At 50.9% G+C, this 22,562-nt stretch overlaps 2 protein-coding genes across 7 annotated transcripts in view; one reads left to right on the forward strand and one right to left on the reverse strand.

Moving 5' to 3' along the window:
• Positions 1–604: 604 nt before the first annotated feature.
• Positions 605–13,664, reverse strand: MED1 (mediator complex subunit 1). 2 transcript variants are annotated; one of them, XM_042834580.1, is made up of 17 exons: positions 13,575–13,664; positions 12,623–12,729; positions 12,055–12,133; positions 11,598–11,652; positions 11,343–11,475; positions 10,560–10,588; positions 10,131–10,202; positions 9,729–9,803; positions 9,095–9,168; positions 8,654–8,743; positions 8,402–8,513; positions 7,980–8,104; positions 7,657–7,775; positions 7,180–7,381; positions 6,930–7,025; positions 6,731–6,836; positions 605–6,251 (listed from the first exon to the last, which is right to left on the reverse strand). In XM_042834580.1, the coding sequence occupies exons 1-17, from the start codon at positions 13,600–13,602 to the stop codon at positions 3,002–3,004; spliced, it is 4,752 nt and encodes a 1,583-aa protein (XP_042690514.1). In that variant the 5' UTR covers positions 13,603–13,664; the 3' UTR covers positions 605–3,001. The 2 variants fall into 2 exon arrangements, with proteins under 2 accessions (XP_042690514.1, XP_042690513.1); XM_042834579.1 differs by having other exon boundaries at positions 8,402–8,549.
• Positions 13,665–14,424: 760 nt separating this feature from the next.
• Positions 14,425–22,562, forward strand: part of CDK12 (cyclin dependent kinase 12) — a 22,484-nt gene continuing 14,346 nt past the window's right edge. For 4 of the 5 annotated variants that reach the window (XM_042834573.1, XM_042834575.1, XM_042834574.1 and 1 more), the window contains exons 1-2: positions 14,425–15,632; positions 20,227–21,111. In XM_042834573.1, coding sequence (XP_042690507.1) covers positions 14,587–15,632; positions 20,227–21,111 — 1,931 coding nt within the window. In that variant the 5' untranslated portion in view covers positions 14,425–14,586. The remainder of the gene's footprint in view (positions 15,633–20,226; positions 21,112–22,562) is intronic. The other variant, XM_042834577.1, reaches the window with a different exon arrangement.

Below are 22,562 nucleotides of genomic sequence, written 5' to 3' on the forward strand. Positions count from 1 at the left end.
CCCCCCCCCCCCCGCACAGACAGACACCCCCGGGGGAGCGCTGCACCGCCGCACCGGGGGGCTGCGATGAGGGGGGGGGCGCTGGGGGGGGGGTTCCCGGGGGTTGAGCCCCCCGCCCCGCGGTTCCCTTCCGGGAGGAGCAGACGGGGCGCGGGAAGCGACCAATGGCGCGCCGAGTTGACGCGACGTCACGGTGACGTCATTCGCGCGGGAAAATCGAGCATGGCGGAAAGCGCCCCCTGCCGGCAGCGCCGCCGCCCCGGGGACGCGTGAGAACCGCGAGCGCGATTCCACCCCCAGGCGCGGATTTACGGAACGAACACGTAGAAAAGAACCGTTTTTCTTTTAATCTCAGCCTACGCTCCTCCCTTCGAGGTTAAAAGGTTTGGCTTTTATTCTGTGTACACGCTGATCTTTCCAATACTGAAAGACGGATCATCGAGAATAAGCAAAAATAGTTAAAAAATAAAGCATTTGTAAGAGAGCAAGCGTTCACACAGCGCCCTGCTGGCTGCGGAGCAGCCACGGCGCCCTCGCCTCTCCCCGGCTCCCCTCCCCCGGCACTGTGCACGGCGCCGCGGCTCCCGCCGCTCCCCCCCTCCCTCGCCCACAGCCGGGGGTCACTGAGTGCAGCAGGGGCCGAGGGCAGAGCTTTGCCCCCCGCGTCTGTGCGGGTGTCGCAGCGCCCACCTGACGCAGGAGATGAATTCTGAACGTTGAACTTTGGTCTTGGGCAAACGGAGAAGGAAAGGCGTTCAGCTCGTTGTTTCCACACGCATCGCTGCAGGGATGATGCAGCTGAAGGCTGTTTGCTTTCAACTTTTTCGGGTTGGTAAACCATGACTCCAAACAAGTCCAGCAAATCGTCCTGTGGAACCCCCAGCCCTGACTGGACTTTTCAGAGCATTTCTTGTACCTCCACGCAGCCCAGGAGGGACCAAAGGGCTTTAAAAACAGAACGATTTAAAGATGGAGGGGCAGAACTCAAGCAGCTGCCGGCCTGAGCTGGGCAGGCATCGCTTCCAGAGGCGGCGGCTGCAGCAGGGGCTCCAGAGAAAGTCACCTGTGCTGCATTCCTTACATCCTCTTCAGGGCAGCCCTCAGTCACACGAATCTGACGCTGTGTAAGACAACGTCATTGGCTCCACGTTTAATTACTGCTTTTTTTTTTATCTCAGCACAGGAAGGTGGGAGGGGGGAGCTGTGGTTGGAAAATACCAGGGACAGATCTCCAGTTTGGGAGCGGAGAAATTCTTGGTTCCTGCATCCTACAGGAGCCTGGGAATGAAGCTGAAGGCAGAAGGAACAGGTGGGAAACCCCTACAATCAACTGAGCAATTGCCACCCTACTGAAAGGCATCTGCCTCGCTATGGCTTTGGATGAGCCAGGAAAAGAAACTGCTTGCCTGGAACATCACTGGGGTCAGGGTGCCAGCAGAGCTGCAAAGCTCCGTGGTTTGTGAGAAATGCAGATCCTTGACATGCCATCCCCAAAGGTGAAGCGTGATCTCATTCCCACGGGTGGAATCCTGGCCTCCAGGAATCACAGGCAAAATGCAACGGGAGCACGATTCTGTCCAGCACAGAATTCAAAAGATGTGTTCACGTAACGCTTGGTTTCTTCTTCAGCATATTCGATTTCACTGCTTTTAAAAATAAAACCCTCCCCTGTGTCTCTTTTCCTTTAGGGACCAGAGGAGAAGACCACAGAGGATGCCTGAGTCACGCTCCTAATTCCAGCCAAAAGGGGAAAATCCATCATTTAGGGAACCCACTGCTCCTGCTGCAGTCATTACCCAGATGAAGCAGCTAGGGTCTGTTCTTCCAGCAATGTAAATGCAACCACGAGACGTGAGTGACTCACAGCGCTGGGCGAACGCCTCCCAGAGAGAGGAGGGAGCGCATGTGTGCACTGCCAGAGAACCTTGAGTGCTTCAGTGTCTGAGGTTGAGACCCCCTGTTAGCCATGAACACACAGCCGCCGTTCCACCAACACGAAGGGAAGCACTGGGTGCAGATAAAGCACAGCTCGGAAGGGACTGCAGGGCTGAGATGCGCGTGGCTCACAGCCTCCCTCGTTACCAACACGGCTCAGTGGGGAAATTCTGTTTGCTTGGTTTACAAGGAGACAAAACTGCAATTAAGACAGCGGAGCTCCTCATAAACTTAGATTTGTTCCAACGCACGCCAGAATTTCACCATCACCAAAGCTGCACTGTGCAGAGCTTTCCAAATCCATGGGCTCTACCCAAATCCAAGCTACTCTGGATTCTGTGTCATGCCATTAAAACAAAGATCGCATGAAGACGAGCAGCACAGTGCGTTCAGCTATGGACATAAACAGCTAAAATTGAAAGGGAGGTGACAAATCATACAGCAACCTTTCATCGCTTTGACCTGGAATAAAAACGCTGATGTCCATCTGAACACAGCCTGATCCTGCGGCGCACACCGGAGGAAGATGAAGTTCAGGCACTGCGTGAAGAAATGCCAGAGAAATAATTAAAAAGCACTTCTTCTTTTTCTGCCAACCACCCTTTTAAAAGGAATAAAACCCAGCCCGAAAACGTACCCTAAAATAATTTGCTTAAAACTTCCTAAAAGCAAAAGCAACTTTGAGTGGGAAGAGGGGCAGGGGAACTCAGATCCCCCCAGGACAGCCTGCCTCTGTTGCACCACTTTGAGGTCTGCTCCCGCACTTACACACACACTTAGCTTCACGCCCATTAAGTCTAATGGGCCTATTAATACTTATAAATTAAGGATGAGTGTAAGTGTCCATAGGATGAAGGCCACAGCCAGGAACCTGGCTCGCAGGATGAGCTGCTGGCACTCACACATTTTCTGTGTAGTCTTTGGAGATCCCTGCAAACACCTTTTCTCCTCTTAGCACACCTCATAAAGGTCAGCGTGCCAGGTTTGCAGCCAGCAGTTCCTTCCCTTCCATCCCTAGAACCTGCAGGTCCCGCGTGCAGCTCATCTTCCAAAGATACTGAGAAGATTAATTGCCAATTAGAGCCACATCCATCAGATCGTCATCTTCTTCCCCAATCAGAAACTCAGGGCTGGGCCGGGACGGCCGCTCTGCCGACAGGATGGCGCTGCTGGCCATGGAGAGGGGCTGGTCGGCTGAGATGGGGGATTTCGACCAGCTCTCCGGCTTCATGCCGTGAGATTTCTTCTTGTCTCTGTCTTTATCCCGATCCCGATCTCTGTCCCGGTCCTTGTCTTTCACTTTTTTCTTCTCTTTTTTGTGCTTCTTATGCTTTTCTGAGCTGTATTCAGGCAACGGCCTGATGCCATCGTCAGAGCTGGGGCTGTTCTGATAGGACTTCTCTGCTATGGAAGAGCCCGACTCGCTCTCGCTGTCTATGTTTTGGGGAGTGTATGCTGGTGACTTACTGTGGCTGGGAGAGCAGCGTTCGTGTTTTGGAGTAGATCCACTGATTAAAGGGGATCCGTAGCTTTTGGAAGAAGCCATCTGAGGCCGCAAGCCATCCCCGCCTCCTTCCCCAGGTTTCTGCAAAGTTACTTTGGCTTTAATACTAGGAGAACCACCATCGTGCTTGCTGATGATGATTTTGGCCACTCCAGTGCTTCCAACATTTTTGGAATCTGAAGCCTTCTTGGAAGAGTCAACGGATCCTCCAGAAACAGAGACTTTAGATTTTTCTTTGTCGCTCTTCTCTCGCTTGCCCTGGAACTCGCCCCCAGACATGTTGTGTTTGGAGGACATAGCATGGCTCGAGGGATTGGAACTCGGCCCCATTTGTCCATCCATTGGGTCATCTCCACCAGGCCCGCTAGTGACGACCCCATGTTTCAGTTTGTCTATGACTGCAGTCAGAGATGGCTTCTTATTTCTGCTAGGAGACTTGCCTTTGGAACTTCCATGCTGGTTTTGAGATGAAGACATAGAAGACCCACTGGATGAAAAGGAAGATGAAGATGCCGTGGAAGAATTTGATGACGGAGGCGGCTTCTGTGACATAGACCCAGAGGATCCCATTCCTGAAGACGATTTCATACTCGAGCTCGACCCGGTCCCAGACATATGAGAGCCTCCAGAACCTGAACTGATAGGTGACTTTGCTTTCGATGACGGGGGAGTGCCTGGAACAGGTTTCATGGGAGAAGCGAGCTTGTCAGAACCTCCTGAGGGTCTAGAATGAGATGGAGAGATGTTTGGTTTACTCATGGAAGGGTTCATAAGTGATGATGGCTTTCCTTGAGGCTTCATCTTGGTACTTCCAGAACCGCTGCTGAGGCCGTGTTTGGTGATGGGGGAGGACCCGGGTTTTCCCACGGACTGAACTGAGCTCTTGGACGGACCTGAACTGGAGCCACCCTGGCTTGAGTAGAGGCTGCTGCTCATCTTTGAGCCAGAAGACCCTTCTGATTTGCTGCTTTTAATTTTGCCTGAGGTTGAAGAAGAGGAAGAAGAGGAAGAGGAGGAGGAATGGCTATGATGGCTTTTGCTGCTGGAGGAGGTGACAGAGCCGCTACTCGTATACTGGCCATGAGAAGACGGTTTGCCAACAGTCACAGTTCCTTTTGGGATCTGGATTGTGATTTTTGGAATAGGAGGAGTAGCAACACCGGGAGGAGTCTGAGATCTGCCTGAACTCCCAGGAGATTTGGACCCACCAGTGCTTGCTGGCGGTGTGAAAGGCCTGTTGGACGAACTGTGGGACGGAGACTTCCCATCCGTCTCCTGCTTCTTCCGCTTTGGAAGTTTCTCTTTACTTTTGCCGTCACTGGAGGGCGTCCGGCTGCGCTTCCCCGGCTTCCCATCTATTCCAGAACCTGCCATGTTACCTCCTGAACCATTGCCTTCTTTCACCCGTTTCTGAGACTTTTCTTTCCCTAAATCCCCTGTGTTCAGTAAGGGGCTCTGACCTCCGCTGTGATGCTCCATGATGTCAGAGGAACCCAGCGCTTTGCTTGCAGCTGCTATGATGCTAAAATCTACTGTATCAGATGGGTTGCTCCCCTTAAATTTATTATCCCCCCCGTCGCCCCCCAACACTTGTACTCCCAAAGTACTCAGAGCCTGAGATGCATAGCCCTTGAAATCATCCGTGTCCCCACTCTGACTACTCTCGTCAAAGTACTCCTCCGCAAAGCCACTTTGGCTCTGACTGTTTAGCAAGTCAGGATTGAAATCTACCCCATCTGGAAAAAAATGGTTTGAAGAATCACTGTTGGGGCTCACAGCAGCATCTGCTATCAGGTCTGCTGGATCCGTGTAGGGGTTCTCGCTATTGTTTGTCTGAAAAACATCTGGGTCAAAGAGGGCACTTTGTGAATGCCCCGAACTAGAGGAGTCTCTCACGGGAGTGCCGATGGGCGGACAGTCCTCGTTAGTGGCGGGCAGCTTGGAAGCCTCCTCTGCTATGTCCGAAAGGATGTCAGTAACGTCGGCTCCAATGCTGTCTGAACTAGAAAGTCGAACCATTCTCTGAATACTGGGCTGCGAGTGAGGTATGGGCTGGGGGTATGTAGTAGGAGGAGTGCTGCACTGACTGGGTGCTGGAGTAATATGAGGGGTGTCCAGGGTGTCTGCAGTCATGTTGACATCAAAAATGGGATTCTGGGAGTCAACGTCCATTGAAAAAAGCTCCCTCTGGAAATCATCCTCAGTCTGATGCTTGGGCTTGTCGGCAGGCATGCGGGATTTTTTTTTCTTTTGCTTACTCCCCCCAGGGCCCACTTCCATTCTGGGAGAGCCAGAGGAAGAGTTCTGCCTTTCAAGAGGGCTGCTCCCATACAGAGTGGAGAAATCCTGGGGAGGATTCTCTTTAAGGAGGTTCATGAGCATGGGGTGGTTCTTGGTGTTGCCTGCTGGTGAGGATAACGGTGGTGGTGTGTGATGGGGAGGGGTAGGACTTGAGCCAATGGCAGACCCCACATTCCCTGTGATCTGTAACAAACTAGTGAGAATTGGGTTCTGAGACACCTTGCTGAAGTCCTCCCCGTGGCCCACCGAGTCATGCCTCTCTTTCATGCTTATGCTCATGTTAAACAAAGTGGTGATGGGCCCCCCAGGAAAAGTGTTGGTTGGGGTGGTGGTACCACTCATTGGGTTGCTGCCCGTGGTCATGCCATACCCTGGGCTGCTGGCTGGGGGAAGGTTTTTCTTCACCATATCTTCTACTGTCTCTGCAATGAGGGACAAGGCCGGCGTATCTGCTTGAATCGTTTCTGCTTTCCTACGAATTGCTCTCATGGTGACAGGAATGGACATACATCTGCAGGACACAAACAAAGGGCTCAGCATCTACCCTGCTGCCTCACAGCAATGCTTCCTGAGCTCGTTTTAACCACTTCATCACACGTAAGGCAAGCAATAAGGCTCTTGGGCACAAGAGAGCAGCAGGTCCAGCCTCCGATCCCACATCTCACTGCTCTGAGGTGGGGATATAACGACACTCTTTTGGAAAATGCTCCAGATAGAGACCAATTGTCCTGATCACTACATAGCAATACTGGGAAACCATTCATTTTTAGCTGACCAGCCACTGATTCTAGCTGCTGCTAGGTTTCTTTTGGAGATTGTTTTTGCACTGCCAGTTCTGCCCCTCAAAGTTGAGCTTTCTGTAGTATGAAAAACTGGGTGTGATGCCATCAAAGACACTTACATATAATTGTATTTGCTAGTTAATGCATGTTGGCTTAAAAACAACACTCAAAGCAACACCAAATGACGGAACAAAAATATCCAGCTTACCTCTGAACAACTTTGGCAATGAAATCATCTGTACAGATCAGAGCATCAGATAGCCCTTTGTATAGCTTACAGTTCACATGAGTAGAGTCTTGCACATCCATTACCACTGAAAGAGAGAAGGCATTTAGAAGAAATGAAAACTCTGGTTACAGTGGAAGAAAAGGCTGACATCCTCCCCTGGAATACATTATGCTCTTACCACACACCAGAGAGTCATTCACAGGATGCTGAAAAGATACACTAAAACAGGAGTCTGAGAGAGGACAAACTTCAAACTGCAGGATCCCAGGAGAATCTGAAAGAGATAGGAACTATTAAATCAGAGAACACGGGAGATTAACCAGAAGTACTGGCTCAATACACTTCAACAAAAAAGGGGGAAAAAGAAATGGAAAAGCCCAGGGTTCTTCATTTTTTGCACAGTATATCCCACTTGTTGCTGTACCCACCTTCCTTTAAAACTGTTCGCTTGACACAGCTGCCAATCAGTGTGTTGTATGCCACTTGGTGTCTGATCAAATTGAGGATAAGAGGAACCCGGCCGGGGTGCTGGAAGGCGATTTTGCTGATCAATGTTCCTTGAAGGCTTCTTCCATCTGGGAGAGGAGCATCCTTGTTCAGAAAGTAACAGTGCTGCTGTCCTGGAAGAGCCTGATAAACAATTTGTGCTTTATTCCAGCTAGTACTGAGTGCAAGGCAATAAAACAGCTAGGAAGGAAAGCGCAGCCTCCAGAATCAAGTGATGCCAAACCACCTTTCTGGCAGAAAATGTACCAGAATTCCAATGACTGAACAGCACAGCCTTTAACTATGAATAAACGCTGTACCAGCTTCCTTTACCCAGCTTGAAGAACACCTGAAATAAACAAAAGCCCCCACACTGCTCACCTACAAGCCCAGCACCCTGACTGTAACAACGTACTTACTGCGTAGAAGCGCATATTGTGGTTCAAAGGGATGGGATCGGCCTCCTTGGATAATTCAAACTGTGTGATCAGCTCATACAGGGGTACAAATGCTGGTGCTGTGTCAAACAACGGAATGCCTGGAAAAAAATGGCAAAGAACAATAGCACCTGGGAGCTGGAAAGAGGTGAAGGGGAGCTGCTGTCTAGGAAAGGAAGCCCAGTGAGTTCTTACCGAAAACAGAGCTCAAAACCTTAAGTAACTTTTATGGCACACTTTAAAGAACAGCAGCAATTTATTAATGAAAACCCAGGCAGGATCTGTCTCCCAGATCTGCAGCTCACCTGTGCAGCTCTGAAGTTTCTGAATGAAAGCTCGGGACACCGGAATGGGACGTGGGAATTTCAAGAAGAAGCAAGCTGGTAAATCCACGCTGTTGGCACTGGTGATTGATGAGAAAGATGGAGTTCTGGAATATTGAGTTAACAAAAGGTCTTATTAGATGCAGGGCATGGCTCTGGCTCCTGCTACGAGTGCCAGACTCGCAATTTATTCTTTTCTCAAACACAAGCAGATTGTTATACTGCCTTAAAAAGTAAAAGGCACTCCTTAGAAGTACACCAGGTGCTGAACACACACACCTCTCAGCTTCAAAAAACGCTACGTGCACTCATCTCCCCATCCTAACTTCAAAAGAAGGCTGAAGGTTGGATTTGCATCTGAACAAGACTACTGAGACAGGCCTGGGGCCAGGCCCTTTGCTCACCCTTTGCTGTCCACTGGATGAGAACCCATGATCAGCGGCGCAATGGGAAGTTTGTACATCGCCATGGTTCCCTCAACTGTCACCGACACGTTCATCCCCAAAGATCGAGGAACTGCGAGACGAGGCAAGAGACAAAGAACAAAGGAAGCTGATGAAAAAAACAAAGCAAGCTTTATGAATTATCCCAAGTGGAAATGCCTCACTTTCTCCACGTGGCAGAGCAGTCTGCAGCGGCTTTGACGAGTGACCTACCATTGCTCTCATGCAAAATAACAGGGGCTCCAGTGCCATCTTCAAATAAATCATAGGGCGAGACGTAATACTTGAGATTCATAAGGAGACCTGAAGGAGAGAGGCTTATGAACAAGCATCTGCATGATGTAACTGAACCCAATCACTGTTAACCCCTGCAAGCACATAACACAGCACTGTGACTCAGCACGTGCTGCACAGAGCTCCTAAAGCACCTTGAAAGAGCTGCCAAAGACCAAACACAGCCAACTGCCACAGTGCTGCGACGCATGGCTTGGTAAAGGAGAAACAGCACTCTGGATCACGTGGGACATACAGATATTTCACCACCTCGTCCTCCTCTGAGTTGCATTTTTCATCATTAACATGAATTGATGATAATAAAGGGAACCCTGGACAAAATCATCCTTTCCTTCCTTTTTTAAGGTTAATCAAAGATACCTCCGCTCCTCGGGGTGAGATAGCCAACACTGCCATGGAGAATCTTGTCCAGGGGGTTTGCGTTGGTGGCTTGCCTGCAAGAGAGGCCATCACCAGTTTGTAGTGAGCCAAAACCACACCTGAAGCCACAACTCATGTGCTGATGGAAGCCTGAAGATCTTAACTCAATACATACACTGCTCAGCTGCTTATCTCAAACTTCACACAGCTACAGGCAAAGCAGAAGCCACTTCTTATTGCTACAGTACAGATGCTTTATCTCCTGATTCCATAGCAGTAAAAGATGAGGAAATGCAGCTCCATTTTTGACTGTGAAACATCATTATCACTAATCCATCTAGCTACAACTATTTTTTTGGCCTTCTGGACTTTTTTCAGTTGAATTCTGTAGTTAAAAGGATACTGGTAAATTCCAGAAAGCTCTGAGCAATAGTTTCAGTCTCTCTTTACCACCCTCCTCTGCTAGCACAGCCTTTTTAAACTTCAGTGCTGTGCTTGTTAGCAGTAGTGTCACAATACATAGGCATTGGTAGTGGATACATGGATACACAGTGCCTAGCATGATTAACAACCAGTCCCCCTGATGCAGCAATACCACCACCAAACAAGCAGCAAGTTGTAGCAATGTGCTTACCAATACATCCCTGCCATTTTGGAGAGATCTAGCTCCAAGGACTGAAGAGCCAAGTACATTTTAGTTTTGAGTTTGCTGGGAATAAAATAAGGGAAAAGAAGAAACAGTCACAAAAATTAAAAGGAACTGTACAAAAAAATGGAACTGGCAGGAGCGCTGGCTGAGAAGCTGCAGCACTTTGCCCAGGTGAAGCATTCTGAAGTGTTAACTTTTCAGTTTGCATTCCCTCTGTGAGTTCAGTACTCCTCATGCACTGTGCACCATGCAAGACACAGGGATGAAGTCAGCACCATAAGGAACAGCAGGAGCAGTGAAAAGTTACACACAGAACTACAAGCTTGAAGGCTTGCTCACTGTTACACATGTGGATGTAAACAAATGCACTGCATGTTCCAGACTTACTTGTCTCCTGGCAACTTATACAGGTTCACAAGCCCCCTCAGATGCTTAGAAAATTCATCAAAATTTTTCTCTCTGAAAAGAAAAGGGAGAAAAGTAACATTTATTCAGATGTGTTGCAGGTAAGGCTGTGTTTGTACAAGTTACATTAGCACAAACTGCAGGTCACTTCAGAAGAGATTTTTGCCACGTGAAAACTAAGCGTGGCATCCTTTAAATGATCCAGCTTTAATGACTGATGAATGCTGTGCTGTGACTGCAAGATATCATGCACAGCAGCCAGGATGAGAAACATCTGAACCAAAGCCAGGAGTCCTCCTGGAGAAGGGGAGAGACTTTGTGGGGAAAGAACAGTTAGGAAATGTTTTGTGTTTCCAAGCACGAAACAGCATCAGATCAAAATCAGAACATGCAACAGCTCTTGTTGCTCACCTCAGATGTTGCACCAATTCTGGACAGCTCTGAAAAGGAAAGAACACACAGCAATATCAACGTCAAATGCATCAGTTTAAGTCTTTGTGCAGCACAGTAGCTGTAAAATATCAGGACAGGGAAATCTGTGAGCACCAGCTTGTGATGAGAAGCAACCAAACGTTCACAACTACACTGCTGTGTTTCTAGTTCTGCAGGATGACAGCAATGCTATTTCTTCTTAAACCACTAATTTGGAATAAACTTTTGAGGGCTGTGATGCCTAAGGCTGAAAGCCCACGATTTTATAACAGAGACTTTACAAGCAGTCCGATTTCAGAAGAGCAGCTACATCAATGAAAACTGCAAACTCAAACTCCCTACGGAGGAGGGAAGTAAAGCCATTTTCTTACAGACATTTTCTTAAACACAACATTCACACCTCAGTACTTTCCATTTGTAGACCTAAGCTTTGTAAGATTAATTTCCCTATTCTTCCCCCAGAAATGACACTTTCAGAATCACGCCTGGAACTTCCTCAAGGGATTTTTTCAGTTGTAAAGCTATTCAAAGAAAAAGAGAAGACCATCAGTAGAACTGTCCTTGCACAAATAAACATTAAACCGCAGGAACAGATCGCTCCATGGGAGCTCTGATCTTCCAGCAGAACAAGCAGCAAAGGTACAACATCAGGTTTGGTGGAATGTTCAGTATAATCCATTTTCTCTGCTCAAGCTAAAGGGAAGCAAAAAGGAAGCAGTTCCAAAAACAGAGGCGTTTTTCTTGCCTCTCAGTAATACATACCACAGGGTTTTCTCCATGGTGAGCCACCTTGACATCACACAGCAGCCCTGTAGGATCTAACTGGACTTCCACATAGAACATGTCTGAAGTGATGTAACATTCAGTGCCATTTGCACTGAGGTGAGATCCGAGGCTTACATACAAAACAAAACAAAAATTGCCATGAGATGCACACGAGAAACAGCCAAACCAGCAGTGAGGTTATGATGTACAGATAGGAGAGGCCTCTGCTGTACAACAAAGGAGAAGCCTTACCCGTTTTGTCTGGCTATGGACTCCAAGCGATCTGTCATGGCAGGCAGAGAAGACACTGGACAAAGAAAGCAAAAATGAGCCTTACTGAGACTGAACAGCTCTCCAGCAGCGATGTATCAGCACCAAAAGCAATCTCCACTCCTTACTCATGCCCACTCCACACTCAGAAAACAAGCAGAATCATTTCGCATAGAGAAAAACAAACATTCTCAGAAGAAATGAGAGACAGCGGGTTTTCATCTACAAGTGGAATTCAGGCATGGGCAATAAGAATGAAAACAACACAGGCAAACCTCACTGGTAACGACACACAAGAGACAAGCAGGCTCTGTAACCGTGGGCACCACGAGCACAGCGAGCTGTGCCAGCAGCAACCTTGCAGGTTGCTCTAAGGCAGAGCATTTCACTGTGTATCACTGTGAAGCATTTCCTAAGCGCAGGCACAGGACGTACCAACCTTTTAATGCTTTTTGCAAGGTCTCCAAACAGCTCACCAGGTGTTGGTGCCCCCCAGAGTTCATCACAACTCGCTTTTCCTACGTCAGAAAGAAGAAGAAAAACGGCCTTTCAAAGTTTCACTCCACGAGAGAAAATTGCCGCAATTTTCCTTCAGCCGAGTGAGATTCATTCAGGTAATTAAAGGCGGATTAGATCCCCAAATTACATCCTCATTTTGATTCCTGTACCAGAATCATCTCCACATTGGCAGCAGGTAACAAAAGCAGGTCTGGAATTGATACTTTTTTTTAAAGCAACTTGCTCACGTGAAAGACCAGACCGTAACAACTTCATCAGTACAAGCTAGGAGTTGTATGAGAGCAGCCAGAGAAATAAAGAGAGGTTAACTTTTAACACCACAGTACGCACAGCAGACTTTGATGATGCTCTTCCCTGCCTCCCGCTCTTTTCTACCCTCACCACGGCCAGTATTTCAAAGCCACACCTGACTGAGCTAACACTGAGTTCTGAACATCACTGAAAAGGAAACTGCAGAGCCCTCCTGCTCAGAGCCCAGCGCTTCTCACCATGACTTGACGGACCAGCTTCATGGTTTCTGTCCAAGGCCTGTTCTGGTTGTACTTTGCATGAAGTCTTTCTAAGAGAGTGCTCATCTTATTCAGCTTCTCTGCCTCTGTCAGACAAACCGCAAGGAAAACACAGACAAAAGAGAATGTGAGCTGACAGCACAGCCCTACCAACCCGGGACCCACTCAGCCTTTACAAATGTTTGCCATGCCCCACAGATTCCCATCTACATGGCGTGGGGCTCTACAAACTCATTCTGGTATAGTTTAGAAAGTTCCACTGTTATGGAAGGTGATGAAAGGGGACATAGGGCAAAACTCTGGTGTTGGACGGATCAAATACAAAAGTCCCGTGGGGAAAGAGTTCATTTTTCTGGCAATGCATACACAAGGGAACTTGAATTTCAGTAGCATTACAATTCAATGCTTTTCCCCCCTTTTTGACAAGGATTTTTTCTATAACTGCATTTGACCAAACTGCAAACAGCAGACAGCACCACCAGCACAAACTGTCGCAGGTATTTCTGGCTCCAAGACAAACACGAGCCTGCAGCATCAGAACTGCCACAGCAAACGGCCCTGCAAGCCCACACCTGCAGAACCTGAAGGGTTTGCTTACTGACACACAGATATCACGGACTTAATGCCGACCTCATCAAATCCAAGCAAGAAACAACCAAAGGTTTATTAAACGCTTTTGGACACTTCTCTCAGCTCAAAACGAGGCCGTGGGAGGTCGCTTCGGGCCCAGCCGGCAGGACGGGGCGCTCGGCACAACCGACGGCGGCGGCGGTTTGGTGCGGTGAGCTCCGGATGTCCCGGCACGGCGACATCGCACAGCTCAGCGCTCCCTGCAGAGCCTCGCACACCGTGACGGGAGGAAACCCCCCTGCCGGGCCGGGCCCGCCCTGCGCCTCCACACAGCGGCCGCGCCCCGCTAGGCGGCACTCACCCTCAGCGCCTCCCGGCACCGCCTTCATGCCGCGGGGAGGGGAGGGGCGGCCGGCGGCCGAGCCGCAGCGCCGGGATCGCCTGGAGAAACGGAAAGGGAACGGGAAAGCCGCGGCCGGGCCGCTCCGCTCCGGCCTCAGGCGGCGGCGCCCGCCGCCATCTCTCTCCGGCCGCGGCTGCTCCGAGCGCGCGACGATCCCACTTCTCGCGAGAACTTCTGAGTCTCGCGAGAGGAAGGGAGTCGCGGTGGAGAGGCGGAGCGTTCCGTTCAGGCCCCGCCCCCCCGCTCCGAACCGCCTTCCGAATGCCGATTGGCGGGGAGGGGCGGAGCGCGCGTGCCTCGATAAAGAGCCGCCTGGACGGAAGAGGCGGGGCTTCGTCCACTCCCCGTGCCAGAGCAAAGTTCGCTCGCAGCTCTCGCGAGACGACAGTGCGCGCGCGCGCACTACCCTCCGCCTTTCCTCTTCTCACCGCTTGAAATCTCGCGGGGGAGGGCTCAGGTTGATTCTCGCGAGAAGCGGCCGTCATCTCGCGAGACTTGGCGGGTGCCCCCCTTGGCCGCGGAGCCGTTTCGCTTTGGGAAGTGAGCGGGGGGCGCTGGGGCCGGGCCGGGCCGGGGCGGCGGGGCCGAAGGGCCGCGCGGTGAGGCCCGGTGCTGAGGGTGGGGACAGGGCGGGCGGGGACAGGACAGGACGGGAGGGGAGGGATCGTGGGCCCAGGTCCCGCCTTCCCGGGGCTCCCCCCGCGGCGGCGCTGCCCTCCGGGCCTGGGCCCCTCGAATGAGGCGCTGAGGCCCGGTGCCCTTCCCCGCCCCTCCCGGTTCCGCTCCCCCCCCCCCTTCCCCGTTCTTCCCTTCCGCCCCGCGCTCTCCGCCCCGCTCCCCATGCGGCAGGGGGTGCCGGCGGCAGGGGGGCGGTGAATGGTGCGAACGGAGGGCGCTGAGGGAGTTTGAAGTTCGGGGGTTTCGGAGGAGCGCCCCCCCCCTCCCCCTGTCCGAGCACAGTGGAGGAGGAATGCCAAACCCGGAGAGACATGGGGGCAAGAAGGATGGGGGCGGCGGGGGGGCCTCGCAGCACGCGCCGGGCAGCTCCAACAGCAAGGAGAGGCACCGGGTGGCTTCCAGGCACAAGAGGCACAAATCGCGGCACTCCAAGGAGTCACCGTTGGCCGCCCAGGAGACGGCGGCACCTCTGGGAGCTGTGATCAAACCGCTGGTGGAGTACGATGACATCAGTTCGGATTCGGACACCTTCTCGGATGATGTGGCCCTCAAATTGGACAGGAGGGAGAACGAGGAGAGGAAAGCGGATAGGAGCGAAAGGACGCAGAAGCACCGGCACCACCAGCACAAACGCATCCGTGAGCTGATGAAGAGCAAACAGGCAGAGAAAGACAGGAAGTTGGAAAAGAGCCTGGAGGCCTCCAGCAGGTCCGGGTCTACCAAGGACAGGGTATCAGGGTCCTCCAAGAGACTGCTTGAAAGCGGGGAGCACCCGAAGGCGCTGTCCTCAAAGAGTAGCAACAAGGAGTCCCGCTCAGCCAAAGCGCACAAGGAGAAGTCCAGGAAGGATCGGGAGCTCAAGTCCAGCCACAAAGAGCGCAGTAAAAGCCATCGCAAAAGGGAAGCTCCCAAAAGTTATAAAACCGTCGACAGTCCGAAACGGAAATCCAGGAGTCCCCACAGAAAATGGTTGGACAGCCCGAAATTGGATGACAGCCCTTCTGGAGCCTCCTACATCCAGGAGTACGACCTCAGCCCGCCCCGCTCGCACACGTCCAGTAACTACGATCCCTACAGGAAGAGCCCCGGCGGCTCGTCGCGCCGGCAGTCCATCAGCCCGCCCTACAAGGAACCTGTGGCCTACCAGTCCAACACACGGTCTCCCAGTCCCTACAGCCGGAGGCAGAGGTCCATAAGCCCCTATAACAGGAGGCGCTCCTCGAGCTACGAGAGGGGGAGCGGATCGTACAGCGGGCGCTCGCCGAGCCCCTACGGCCGAAGGCGCTCCAGCAGCCCCTTTGCTGCCAAGCGCTCCATGAGCCGAAGCCCCATAGCCAGGTGTGTGCTCTCCACGGTGACTTCTTCCTCCTGGGGAATGGGGGAGGGAGCGGGGGGAGAGGATGCCTTGGGGTGGCTGGGTGTTAACCCCCCTCTGTGTCCCGACTTGGCCTGCTCTGGAGCAGCGCCGCGATTTGGCGGCACGGCGCTCGGTGTGCGATTGCTGTGGGGCAGGTTCCTTGCTGTTTCCTGCAGAGTGGTGTTCACACTTGAGGAAACACCTCCTGGCTGGCACTGAGCAGCATCCATGTTGGCTCACAGCAGTGGCCGGGGAAGGAGCGAGCCCCGGGGATTGAGTTACGCTCACCTCTGGAGGTGGCCCCCTGGCAGGGGGGAGCTGAGCTGTGTGCAGCACGGAGCCCGGATGCTCCTCGCTGCTGTGCAGCTCAGTGGGAGGAATGTGTTCACCTCTGCTGGAACCCCTTATCTGTTTGCTGCGTGTGGAAATCTGATCACGCTCTTCAGGAGGGTTGTCTGTGTTTGGTGTGTTTTGCTCTTTCTGAACTGACTTTTTTTTTCCTCTTCTTGAATTAGATGACCACGCATAAGCTCCATCTTTTCAGCCTAGACTTTCTTTTCTCAGTACTAGAGTTACCACTTTCCCTTCTGAAATTGGGGCATTCTGGAAAGGCAGGTAGAAATCATCTGCATTTTGTCTTTCTTTAGACTTTAGAGGGAAACTCTTATTTGAAGGCAGTGTTAACTCTCTTTTATTTCAGGTGTTCATTAATCTTCCTGTTCTGTACACAAATACGTGGTCTAATGTTGTTTTTTTCTTTCTAGCTTCAGATTCTGTTAAGTGAGTTTCCTGTTGTCACCGTGGCTGCTGTGGAGCTTTGGTTGTGGCTCCATGGCAATTAAGATGTGACCTGGAATGTAATAACTATAGAACTGCTGTGCACTGTGCTGCATCCTCTGCTCCAAATATGAGCTGTGCCTGATCAGGCTGCTCCAGGATGTGCTTGTGAGCAGTGGGTTTCAACTGCTTGGGGTTTCTTGAGTTGAGCCTTTACTCTTAAAGCTCTTTGTGAGGAATTTTGTTGTCCATGGAATTATAGCCTTTGTCCTTGCTGTGAGAGATGTACTGGTTCTAGTGGCCTGGAAGCTGTTAAGTAAAATCTACCTCTTCTCCTATGATTATTTTTTTTGAAGCAGAGGTGATCCTGGCCCTCTCTTAAATCCCAGAGGTAATGAGGGATGGTCCTCGACGTCTCTTTTCCCTCCCCTCAGTCCTTTCTGCTGTGGTGGCACAGCTCTCGGAGGCTCTTTGCTAATGCTTTTGGAGGGGTAAAACCAGCAGGTATCCTTCATGGTGTGGCTGTGTTAAATGTCCCCCCTCAGCCCCGTGCAGGAGGAAACCACCTGGAAGCTGAAGTGTATGAGAGGTTCTGCCCCCTCATATTGTTCTGTAGCATTTCCCAACCCAGAGCTTGCTCCTTCTGTAAATGGCTGGTTGCATCTGTGTTGAGAAATCAAGCTGTTATCTTTTCCTGATCTTAATTATGGGAACAACTTTGAGGCGCTCTGTGCTGCTCCTCTGTAGCGTGGTACAAAAAACTTTTCCAGGGTATCTTTGATTCTCTGATGAAATGCTTGAACCCCCAAGCACCACAGATTCCAAAGGTTGCTTACTGTTTACGCTTGGTTTGTTTTGAGTTCTTTGGGTCTCTGGCTTCAGTTTGTGGCCTCCTGCTCTTCTCCCTTTCCTGAGCTGGTGCCTCTCTGCGTGATGCATCCTTGTGCAGCAGAATAAAAACTGATGTGTCACACCTTCAGAAAACACTCCTCTGAAGTGAATCCCTGGTAAAGGACAGAGGGAATTTCAGGTGTTTTCCATATGTTAGGCAAATTGTAAGTTGTAATTCACGCGTTGGTTTTGCTTCGTTGAGCTCACAGCCCGCGTGCTGAAGCAGTTGGTGGAAGTTTATGGTCAGACGTCTGTGCCAGAAGTCACAGATGCTCCCAGCTGCCTGCTGCCACCCCTCAGGGCTGCTCAGGAGCTCACCTGCAGGCAGAGATCAGCCGAGCTGCCTTTCCAGCACTTCTGAGGCTGGCTTTGGTTGGCTGCTGCAGAGGAGTGGACAGAGGCAGCCGAGCGGTGCTGCCTGCTGATCCTGCGGAGGGACAGGAGTGGTTTGGGAGGGGAAGCATCTCAAATTGGCACGTTTGTGCAGTGAACACCTGACTGTGGCTGAAGTCCTTCAAAGGAGGTAACACAGGCTTTTCTGGGCCGCTGCATGATTTCTGCTGGCTGAAAATACGAGTTGTTTTAGTTTGTCTTAGTGCATTCAGTGTTTTCTTTAATCTCCGTGTCCAATCTACAGTGTTAGGGAACTGAATCAAAGTGCTGTGCTGGTTGGAAAGAATACAGAATGTTTGCATTTCAAATGGCTATGCAAAACAACTTGCTTTCAATTGAGGAGAAAATAGGGATGATTTGGTCAGCAGGGAAAATAACAGATGTGGTTTGCCATTCCTCCTTGTTGCTGCAGCAAAGGATAGAAGAAAAAATTCCAAAGTGGTTCAGCTTGCTGAAGGTGGGCTGTGTGCACATGAGCTGCAGGCAGGGGTCTGTGGGGCAGCAGCCTCTGCGTGGCTCGGGGTTGTTGGGCGTGCAGGAATAACAGCCTTTGGTTGGGCTTCTTTCTTGAGCAGTTCACACTGTGGGCTGTGCACTCGGACTTCCTGGCTACTGCTGCCCTCTGCTCTTCTGCCTCGCAGCACTGCTGTCTCCAGGTGCTCCTGGGCGTTTGCACAGCAGGGTTTGGGAGCACGTGGATTTGGGGACTGCGGCCCAGTGCTTCAGCTCTGACAGCTGCTAACTGTGGTCTTTCTTGCGGTGTGCATCTGGGGTTTCCAGTGTGCCCCCCTTCCAAAGCCTGTTCTAACTTTTTGGTTATATCACATTTCTAAAGGATTTTTCATCACATTCATCACATTCATTCACAGTCATCGTGGTTGGTTTCTTGTGTCTGATTTCCAGCGCTGACGAGACAGCGAGGTGCTGTCTTTAATTCCAGAGCACCTTTATCCCGATGGAGATCTGCGTGTTTGGTGGAGGAGAAGCAGGGCGAGTGGTGGCTGCAAGTGGAGGCTGTTAGGGTGAGAGGGGGGCAGGCTGCAGGTGGAGCAGTGGGGCTGTGCACAGCGCTGCTGGCTTCACCCTTCCTCCTGGTGGCCCTGCAGTGGCTCTGCTCCTACCCAACAGTGTGACAGATAAGGTTAAAAAAATAAAAATAATAGTAGAGTGCTGATGCAGAAACTTCCTCTGTGTGCTGAAACAGAATGTGGCTCTGCAGGCAGGTAAATTGGTGTAACTGGTGGGGGAGGAGGCACGGGAAAGTGAGTGTTGGAGAGCCTTAAATAGCGAATCCGAAAGAACTGCAGTAGGGAATGCTAATCCCCAACCTGTCTGTGGTTGTAGTAAACTACATCCTTACAGGATCCATTAGGGATGTCTTCCTTAGCCTGCAAATGTCTCTGGGCGTAGTGGAAACGCATTTTCAGCTCCTGGCAACTTTGCTGGTGAGCTGCAGTCTGGGCAGCCAGCTGTGCCCGAGCTGTTAATTCATCAAGCAGAAACCTTGGAAAAAGCCACGATCCTGAGGCAGCAGCGCAGAGCAAGGGCTGCCCACAGGGGGCCGTTCTCTGAGCACAGCGACTTGAGACTTGGGCTGGTACTTCATGGTAGGGACAAAATGCCTGCTGTTAGGGCAGCGAGGGCTTATAACTCCTGCATTTTCAAAGCTGGATGTGCTCCCAGTAATTCATCGTGGAATAAAAGTCACCTCAGAGCTCTTCTCTCACTTTCTTGTCAGCTGACACGACTCCTCCGGTTCCTCCCTAAGCAGAGCAGGCAGCCCTGTCTCATGGTAACTGAGGGCATGCACTGGAACTACCAGTTTCCAGTTCTGTTGTGGTTTTAATGCTGTTCCTCCATCAGCCCCCACTGCACTGCATGTCCCCCAGCGCTGTGTTCCCTGCTTGCTGCTGAAAACCTGCTCACAGCACAGCAGAGTTCTTTCTTTGTGCAGATATGTGGAGCCCTTCTGTTGGAGGTGAAGACTGAGACCCTCTGAACACACCTCAAACAGAACTAAAAGTCTTTTTTTAGTGCTCTTTTTTCCTTCCTGAATCACAACATGCAAATGTGAGTTCTGATGATGGTAAGTAAAAGAAGCAGGGGAAGGATGAGCTTGAAGTGAGACGTTTCCTGAGGCAGCGTTCCCGTGGGGGCAACCATATTTTATCTGTTGTTTCCTCTAAAGCTGTACATAATGACTATGAAGGATTTGTAAACTGCCAGCTCGTAATCTCGACTGAAGTCTTCTGTTTGGTGCAGCTGTGATCTCATCTCTACCTGGAGACTTGTCTTCCCTGGTTTGCCTTAGCAGCGGGGCTGTAGGGGGCTGGGTGCTGACCTGGAGCTCACGCTGCTCTGCTCAGCAATGTGGTTCTGCTGTCTTTATTCCCTCTGGTAGGTGTGACGGCCTGGCTGAACGGAGCTGAGGTGTTTCATAGAGAGCTGCTGAGGCTGGGGAGCAGCTCAGAGTTGGTGAGATGTTCTGTTTCATTTCTCTTCTTCTGCTCGCAGGAAGTCTGTGAAGTCCCGAAGCAGAAGCCCGGGATATTCGAGACACTCATCATCTCACAGCAAAAAGCAGAGGTCTGGGTCCCGCAGTCGCCATTCCAGTATATCACCCACAAGGCTGCCCCTGAACTCCAGCCTGGGGGCAGAGCTCAGCAGGAAGAAAAAGGAGCGAGCGGCGGCGGCGGCAGCGGCTGCGAAGGTGGATGGGAAGGAGGTGAAGGGCTCCCCTGTTTTCCTGTCGAAAAAGGAGAACAGCTTAGCTGAACTGAAGGAGTCTGGAGCAGAATCTAAAAAGGTCGTCAAAAGCGTTCGATCTGAAAAGTCGTCGTCGGATACAGAATTAGTTAATGTGCTGTGTTCAAATGCAGAGACTAAAGCACCTGCAGAGACAACAAAAGCCAAGGCAGAGGAGAACTCGGAAAGGAAACATCCCGTTCCAGTGAGAGATTCGAAACAGCCGGGAACAAAAGACTCGAAGCCTGCAGCAGCGACAGAGGACCTTCGATCTCCGAAGGAGACAGAGCCAGCAGAGAAGGAGATTCCACCCCCGCTGCCCTCCATCAAATCACCTCCTCCGCCTCTGCCGACCACCACGCCGCCGCCCCCGACTCCTCCGCTGCCGCCTCTGCCTCCATCGCCTGCTGTTCCACCTTTGCCTCCATCCCAGCAGACTCCCGTTCAGGCTCCTCCTTCGGTCCCAACGTCTTTGTCATCATCTTCCCACCCAAGGACGTCTACTTTATCCTCTCAGGTGAACTCCCAGTCCTCTGTGCAAGTCGCTACAAAAACACAAGCGTCTGTGACGGCTGCTATCCCACACCTGAAAACTTCAACGTTGCCTCCGCTTCCGCTCCCCCCTATTTTAGTTGGGGAAGATGACTTGGATAGGTAAGGTCACACAGAGGGTCCTGTCTGTGTTTCCAGGCACGGAGTCGCAAGCAGGCAGGTTCTGGTGGTTGGTTTGGAGGTTGCTGGTTTGTCTTGCACAGTGCTTTGAAGACCGTCCCATTGCATGGCCGCTCCTGTGTGTGCCTTGTCGGCTCTTTGTGGAGACTTCTGTCATCCTGTGTGGGCAGTTACTGCTTTCTCACTGAGGAAGGGAGGGTTGGCTGCTCTTAGTGCTAGCTGGTAGAAATTTCACATTGCTTTGGTTTTATTTACCATAGTAATGAAGGATCCTGAATGAAGGACCCCTTGGTGTTGCAGCCATTTGCACAAAATGCTTTTTTATTTAATTTGCAACAAACCTGTACTTAAAAGGAACAGAAAAGACCTTAACAATTCCAACACAGGAATGCAGTGTAGAGCTATTTCTGGTCCTAATTCATGGAGTGTGCAGGCCGTGCCCGCATGTTAAAGAATAAAAGGCATTAGTTCAGCTTAAGTTTTGATTACTTAAGGAATGAGTATTTTATTAACAATTAAGAAGCAGGTATTTTTTTGTTTGAAAATGGAGTAAAACTGCACCAGCTTCAGCTTTTTTGTCTATCAATATGTGTCCAAGAGCTGATCTCAGGAGGTGAGCAGACATGGCTGTGATGTTTGCAGCTCTAACTGATGCCCATCCCTCCCTGCCATGCAATGTGCCCTCCGTCTCTGTTGCATCCTGCATGCGTAGTGGCATTGCAGTGTAAGCTTGAAGTGGAAGGAAACCCTTTCTCCTATCACTTCTAATCAGAGCATGCAGACTTGATCCTGTCCTGCAATTGTATATCTTGCTGCTCTGGATTTTGGCTGGCTGTAGCTTCTAATACGAACTTGTCTGGAGAAACTTGCTCTGCTTTTTGAATTGATGATGCACCACTGGCTGTTAAACGCAGGGAGTGGACGCAGTGAGCTTTTCCCCCTGGCAGGATGGGAATTCCCACATTGCCTGCTGAGTGGTAGCTGTGTGGCAGTGAAAGAACTCACTCGTAATCACTGACTTCGTACTTATGAACAGATCTTACAAATAGACTGTTTTACATGCTCAGCCTGGGCAAACACCATATCCATGCAAAGTGTAAGATTTGGGAACGGGCTCTGAAGCACAAGCAAACCTTCTTCACTTAGGGACTCTTCAACCCTTTCCTGATGCCTGCCAGGCTCCCAGGAACGATCTGCCTGTGCGGATCAGCTGAGCTGTGCCATGGGCTGCTCCCACTTGCAGGAAGGCAGCAGGAGGAAGCAGAACCAGCTGGTGTCAGTGTCACACGTGCTTGTTTAATGTTGCACCAAAAAATCCATTTGCTTGCATAAGTTTTTTAGGAACACCTGGCTGCCTTCACAGTGCTCTGTGAAGTTGAAAATACAGCCTGATTGTGTTCTTAGTGTTCTGGAGCATGGAGGACAGGGGGCAG

Source organism: Centrocercus urophasianus, unplaced genomic scaffold (assembly GCF_019232065.1).
Source record: "Centrocercus urophasianus isolate 14NV4802_14NV808 unplaced genomic scaffold, USGS_Curo_1.0 seq_478, whole genome shotgun sequence".
Classification (NCBI taxonomy): Eukaryota; Metazoa; Chordata; class Aves; order Galliformes; family Phasianidae; genus Centrocercus; species Centrocercus urophasianus.

Coding starts and splice junctions, on each gene's coding strand:
- MED1 (XM_042834579.1), bottom strand. CDS start 13,602: ATGAAGGCGGTGCCGGGAGGCGCTGAGG. Junction 10,589..11,342: donor ACCATGGAGAAAACCCTGTG/GTATGTATTACT, acceptor TTTCCTTTTCAG/AGCTGTCCAGAATTGGTGCA. Junction 7,026..7,179: donor GCGAACAGTTTTAAAGGAAG/GTGGGTACAGCA, acceptor TATCTCTTTCAG/ATTCTCCTGGGATCCTGCAG.